Source organism: Mobula hypostoma, chromosome 11 (assembly GCF_963921235.1).
Source record: "Mobula hypostoma chromosome 11, sMobHyp1.1, whole genome shotgun sequence".
NCBI lineage: Eukaryota > Metazoa > Chordata > Chondrichthyes > Myliobatiformes > Myliobatidae > Mobula > Mobula hypostoma.
Genome location: NC_086107.1, coordinates 107720430 through 107727100, shown reverse-complemented (window position 1 = coordinate 107727100; position 6671 = coordinate 107720430). Strand labels below are relative to the sequence as shown.

General features: G+C 41.3%; 1 protein-coding gene across 4 annotated transcripts in view; it reads right to left on the bottom strand.

Annotated features, from left to right (window-relative positions):
• Positions 1-4116: 4116 nt before the first annotated feature.
• The window catches only part of tnrc6ba (trinucleotide repeat containing adaptor 6Ba), a 191735-nt gene continuing 189180 nt past the window's right edge, over positions 4117-6671 (bottom strand). For all 4 annotated transcript variants that reach the window (XM_063062833.1, XM_063062836.1, XM_063062834.1 and 1 more), the window contains 2 exons: positions 5788-5927; positions 4117-4740 (listed from right to left, as the gene is read on the bottom strand). In XM_063062833.1, coding sequence (XP_062918903.1) covers positions 4371-4740; positions 5788-5927 — 510 coding nt within the window. In that variant the 3' untranslated portion in view covers positions 4117-4370. The remainder of the gene's footprint in view (positions 4741-5787; positions 5928-6671) is intronic.

The window sequence follows — 6671 nt, the reverse complement described above, 5'->3', positions numbered from 1 at the left end:
AATAGATTTAAAAATCTAAATCTCATCAAAGTCAAACATCAGCTTTTTTTTATTCCCTCTTAAAAATAAACAACATTTCGGGAACTGGCTTTTCCCCTAAAAATTCCTGAGAACTTTCTTTAAATTTTAGGAGGAAGTAAAATAATTGAAGCAAAACAAAAAGAAAATGCAAACTAAAATAAAAACAACACTGTCAAATGCTCCCAGAGTTTTTCATCTAAAAATACGAAACACATATTTTTGGTCTTTTGTTATCCTGTTTTGGTGGAAGAACGGTTCAATGTTTTTTTTTCTCAGATTTCAGACTTTACAATGCCTTGGAAAAATTTGTAGGACTGTGCCAACAATATTTGAAAATATTTTTAAAAATCTGTTATTAGAACAGTTCATATAAATCAGTCTCAGAGTCCACATTCTCAAAAGGGAAATGTGGATGAAGTGCGATGGAGTACCGGTAACATCATCCTCTATCCACCTTAGTTTGGACTAGCTGTTGTGAATGTTACCGCAGTCAGTGGAGTAAAAAATATTCTGCAGCCTTTGGTGACTATTACAATATCCAGACTCTCCACTAATGAACAGAGCATAGGTGGCTAGATTAGATAACAGTGCCCAGTAATTTTGTACAGTATCCCCGTTCTTCCAGACCCAAAGGTCAGCAGACTATTCAATTAAACTACACATTTTTTTTTTGTTTTAAAAAATGTAAGATTCTTCAAAATAATTCAACAATTCGACACAGCCCTAAAGATCATGTAAACAGGACAAGGCCAAACACTTGGACACCTCCCTAACATTCAGAATTTTTTTTTATCACTCCACAAGTTGCTGGAAGATGAGCAAGCACACAGGAGTGAGGCGCATGTGGGTGGGTGTGCATCTGAGCTAGAACTGGGGAGGAGGGGTGGGAGAAGCATGGTAAATGCGAAGTGACAACATGTCTGAATGAATGGGGAAAGGTAAGGGGTTTCTACAGATTGGACTGATTGAATCAGAAACTGGATTAAATTAACTTTTAATTACAGCCACTTTTAATCACTGAGCTGACGTGACATGGGTGTGCCTCCAAACCCATGAGGACTTTCAAAGAATGAATGGTTCCTTCTCTTTCCCCTCCATCGTTTGTCACTGCCCATTACCATGCAGACCCTTCTCCCTCACACCCATTCTACAATGCTCTACTTTGTCTATAAAGAAAAAAATAACACTACAGCCAAACACGAGGGCAATTAAAAAACAGAAAAAAGGTGCAATACTTATAACAACATTAACAACATTTTTATATAGTTTCCTTAACAAGTAAATGCTTTTCTCATTCGATTTACCCAAGGGGGCTTAAACATGAAGGGAAGGAAATAAAGGAAAGCACACACTGCTTTTAAACTATTAAAGAACATTCATACGTAAACGTTTATAACTTTTATATAGTGATCGACCAGTGAACAAAGGTACTGTTCCTCCTCTCTGCGTTCGGCATTTATCTACCATTAATTGGGACCCAGTACCAGCCTGTACAGCAGCAAGACTGAAATAGTCTGCTGCCTGTTGAAGGGGTGTGTGTGTGTGTGTGTGTGTGTATTATGTGTGCGTGTGTGTGTGTTTGTTTTTTTTAGGATGCGTGCCAGTCTCCAGCACAACTGTACTCAACACATTTGATTAAATTATTTGAATTCAGAGTGAGCGAAATCTGTAATAACTGTCACTAATGGAAAATTGGACAGGAGATGAACACAAACCCATTCATAATACATGCCTGATGTAACATTTTAAAGAAATACACTTTCAGTATCCTTAAATTAAAGTTTAAATTGGACTTTTTGTTCGATGATGTGGTCACACACCAGGTCTGTTTAGGACCCTAGCTGTGATCCCTTAATGTACGTGCATCATTGTGCTGCATACGCATGCAGACATGCTCAATGTTTGGTGTAAACAAGAAAAAAAATGCTAAAGCTATTCCTACACAGTCTGATGTAACTTTAAACCTAGATTTACAGCAACGTTTGTCTGCATACTTCAGGGTCAGCAAGTACACAGAATGGCCACAGAATGTCTTGCTGTTACAAATGGACCGTAATTTCAAAGAAATAACCTGTACGCTGTAGGGAAAGGAAAGCGAGCTGCACACAGCAAGGATTATTATAGCCACAAGCAGGGTTGTCCCCAGAGCTCGGTCCTATTCCAAAATCCCTGTGCAGTTACAGAGAAGCTCTTGTTAAGAGTGGAGTTGCCGGGGACTGTGGGATGTAAACAGCTGGCTGTAAACCAGTTTTGCAGACTTGTGCCGATGAGGCTTTGTGAGTGGCGACAAGCCATTTTGTGGAAGTGTCAATTTGCAGGCAGTACAGGTGAACGTAGGAAGGCTCAAGCCAGCCAAGCCAATTGGAAAGCTACATTTCTGCTCAAAGATTAAAAAAAACATAAAACATATACAAAGGAGGGAGGACTATATTAAAGGAGTTTTTTTAATTAAATTACGGCAACACCTTCATTGGATTAGCTAAGTGTTTTGAATACCTCAAGAGGGAGAGGGCAGGGAAATGAATGACCCGCCAGGAACCCCCTGGTTTAAAAATATGATAAAGCTTGGTACAGTACACAATGCAAGTCCCCCCCCAACACTTTGAAACTGAGTGCAACATGTAAATTTAACTTGAAAACCTCTACACTAAGTTTTCTAACCTACATTGGTTTTAAGTGCTTATGTCATTTGAATGTAGCATTCAGAGGGCAGCTCAGCCCGGAGAGAGAGAGAGAGAGAGAGAGAGAGAGAGAGAGAGAAACAAGGAAAGGAAATAAAAAGATTACTGCGGTGCTTAACAGTGGTACAGGATAAACTACTGACAGCACACAACGTCAGCAATACGATGATGACATGACACCACAAACAGGATGATATCTTGATCAGCACGTTTTAGTGGTGGTCAAGATATTGCTGTGCTATCACTAAATGAATTACAATTTTCTACAGAAAAACACAGTAACCAAATCTTAAATAGAGCGCAAAATAAGCAGCATGGTAGCGTAGGGCTGGGAACATCTCAATTATAAATCAAAATTAAGACAACCTTTGGTTGGACAAGGGAGGCAACAGGCAAAATTGGAGTGAAACATCAACTCCTTGGATCAACTAACTTTGTGGAAATTGATCATCAAAATTACGCTCAGAACCTTAATCAAACAGAGGCATCTCTGATCCTAATATCACTTTCAGGAGATGGAGGTTAATGCTGTTGAGATGCCATCTTCCCACCCCCCCTCCTCCTTAAGATTATGCTATGCCAATGACTTAACAGCCCTTTGCAACCTTGCCCAAGCAGCCATTATCCATCCTTGACCCTAGACAATGAGTGTGAGCTGGTTATTCAACCACAGAGGGCATTACTACTAAGTTCAACTCCGACCCCACCTCAAAGCCACACCTACAAAAGGTTGGTTGACAGTCATCACAAACGAAAACTGTGACTTCGCTTCTGACCCTCACATACAATGGTGGCTGTGGGGTCATGGAGATCAATTTAAAGCCCTAGCATAGTAAGCTCTGTGGCCGAGAGCAGGCTAATTCAGCACTGACCAGAAATCAAATGGAACCTCTCTGGTCTGTGTGATTTAGTAGTGGTCCTGGTGGTGTATTTAGTAGTCAGGGGAGCAGTTTAAGAGTCTGTGCTGAATTCCAACCCCACACCTTCCCACAATGCAAGTTTAACAATTGTAACTGCCATGTCCCAGCCGTAAAGGGCTGGCACATACAGCACTGGTACGGGTGCATAGTAATAGCCAGTAACTTGTACATCTAGTAAGTGACTGCTAGGCTCAATGCCCGCCCTGGTCAATCACTAGCATTAATACGTGAGGTTCTGCTGCGTCTCCGCTATTGCATGTCAGAGGACGGAAACGTGCCCAGTGCAAAAAAAAAAGTTTTTAAAAGCCTGTTTTGAGTTTTCAGTAAATATCCTGTTGCAACAACTTCTCAATACGGAGGGGGGGAGAAAAGATCATGTAAGGAAAAACTATACTACCTTTTTAAAAAAAAACTTATTTATTGTGTGATGGTAAAGTGTACTTCACATTTTTAATGTTGGCGTTCATGATTCAAGTATTTTGAAGTGTGATATGTTTTTTTTGTTGTTTTTAGTTTTTTATTTTTTTTTGATTAAAAAAAAGTAGCCGAAAATTAGGAGGGAGGTGTCTATGTGCACAAAAGAGACTGTGGATGACCCCCTTAATTTGTTTCACTTTTTTCTTTTTTTTCTCCTTTTTTTTCTTTAAACTTGTCTTGAAACTTATTGCAGTTTGAAAATAAAACACATTAGTGCTGCTGTTCAAAAAAGTTCACGAGGTCACAGGTCAAAGGTTGAAAGCTTAAAAGTTCAAATTGAATCAGCCCCTCCACCCAGGAGGTCGCCAGGTAGCAGGGGTGCTGGACTGCCCATTCGGTGCGAATCGTCGGAATTCGGGGCCCCCCACAGGCTCGCCGTGTAGCTTGGGGTTGCCCAAAGCGAGGCTCCCGCCAAGTTCCCACTACCCCTGCCCACTCCTCCGGCACTGTTCCACTGTCCCAGGCTGGCCCGACCACCGAACGTATGCAGGCTGCTTCCAACTGGATCCATCGGACTCTGTCCTGTCTCCAACGTCTGCCAGCCCGGGGAAGGTGTTGACAACTGACCTTGTGCAAAATAGCGGTTGACTTCCTCTTCACTGACAAACTCAGCAAGGATGGTAGTGTTCCCCAACACACACCTGCAGAATTAAAGGAAAAGGCAATTGATTAGAAAGGGAAGATACCAGGGACACAAAAAAGGTGCTCAGAAATGTAAATGGTTTTAATGGTGAACAAAGGGCATTTTCATTTATTCTTTTGATTTCTCCCCATTAACTTTCTAACTTACTTCCATGAAAGTGGGATTAATTCAACCAGCAGCACCTTAGTAATCAGTGTATATACAAACCAAAGAGCTAAGTGATCCTTTAGAAAGAAATAGAATTTGCCAAACTCATCCTGGGTTGCAGCAAGGTTAAGCTTAATGAACACACTGATGACTAGACTCTTAATATTCCCAAGTCAACCACTGCTATATTTTCCGTACTGCATACAATTCAAATTGATCACCAGTGGTGTAGTGGCATCGGCAACGGACTTCAAGGCGACTGGCCTGGGTTCGAATCTGGCTGGCTCCTTGCACACTTTCTGTGCTGGGTTGAGCATCAAGCTAGCAACTCAGCCTCGTAAAAAAGACCAAAAAATTGCTAAAGAAACAGCAAGGTTGCCACCCGATGCACTACAAGGCAGAGAAAGCAACGACAACCTTACCCAAAACAGAACAGCAACAATGTAAGCCTTAAAAAGCAAGAGGAAAAATAGTACCAGAAATGCTCAGTGGACTTTTCAGCGTGTGCAATAAGCTATGAACTTTGATGGAATGCACTTGATCATGGCTTTAGTCTGCTCTTTCTCTTTCAGATACTAAGTCTTCTGTTTGAATTTCCAGTATATTCTCCTTTCATTTTGGTTTCCCACTACTGGCAGCTACTAAGCTTCAGCAGAAAGAGCTCTTTTCTCATTGCAGGCGAAGGTTCACTTGCAGCTTTGCCAATTTGAATTGTGCATTTCTGTATACATTTGCCTCTGTCATCAAAATTCTAAACAGAATGCAATGCTGAACGGAGAGGCTGGTGTCAACAGCTTCTGAATAGATTGTTCTCACTTTCCCAACTAGAGAACAATTTAGTTGGCGGGGGGAAAACAGGCAAAGGAATAATCTTATTACTTCAGAGCCAGATACTTACATGTGCAGCGCAGTCTGGGCCTTGGCAGCCTCTTGCTTGGTACTGTACCGGACCAATGCGGTGCCGTGTGTCAGGTTCAGATGGAATGTTATCAGCGGGCCATGCTGCATGCAGATTGTTCGGAGAGTGGAGCCATCAATCTGAGGAAAGCAACGTTAATCTATTTAAGTGAAAACTGCCTTTTCTACTTCTACTTTTCTGACAGGAGAACAGGGCCTTCATCCAATGTTAAATCTTTGTCACCCATCTAAGTGATGTTGTTTATACTTAAGCCTACAGCTAATGTTTTTCCAATGAAGGAGCTTAAAGATGGAGCTCAAAGATGGAACTCAATCCCAATACTGTTCATTCTTTTCCGACCCAACAATTTCTGGAATCATCTACTATGCCAACATAAGCTGTGATCTCGTACCCTGCCCTGCCAAAGCCTTTATTCCATATGGCCCAAAAGCTATCCACTTAGAGAAAGAAAACACAGCCCAGATTAATCGCATCAACCAAAGAGCGAAGCTTCCAATGCTCTGGCGCAATGCCTACCACTTTTTGGAATTGACAAAAAGCACTAAATTTCGATGGCATTGGACAGGAACTGGCAAGGATTGACTGGGAGAAGCCGTTAGCAAATAACCGGACATATGGCAAGTGTGAGGCTTTAAGAAGTGAGATAGAGAGAGGTTGGAGGCAAAATAGTAAGATTAGGGAAGATGGTGAAGCTCTGGTCAGGAAAAAGGAGGAGATAATTGGAGGTGGGATCAAGGAAATCCCATGAGGTGTATGACAGATATATGAATTCTGCTTAACAAGAAAATCAGCAGGGCAAAAAAAAGGGACAAGATATTTTTGGCAGATAAAGAAGAATCCTAAAAGATTCTGTTGGTATATAA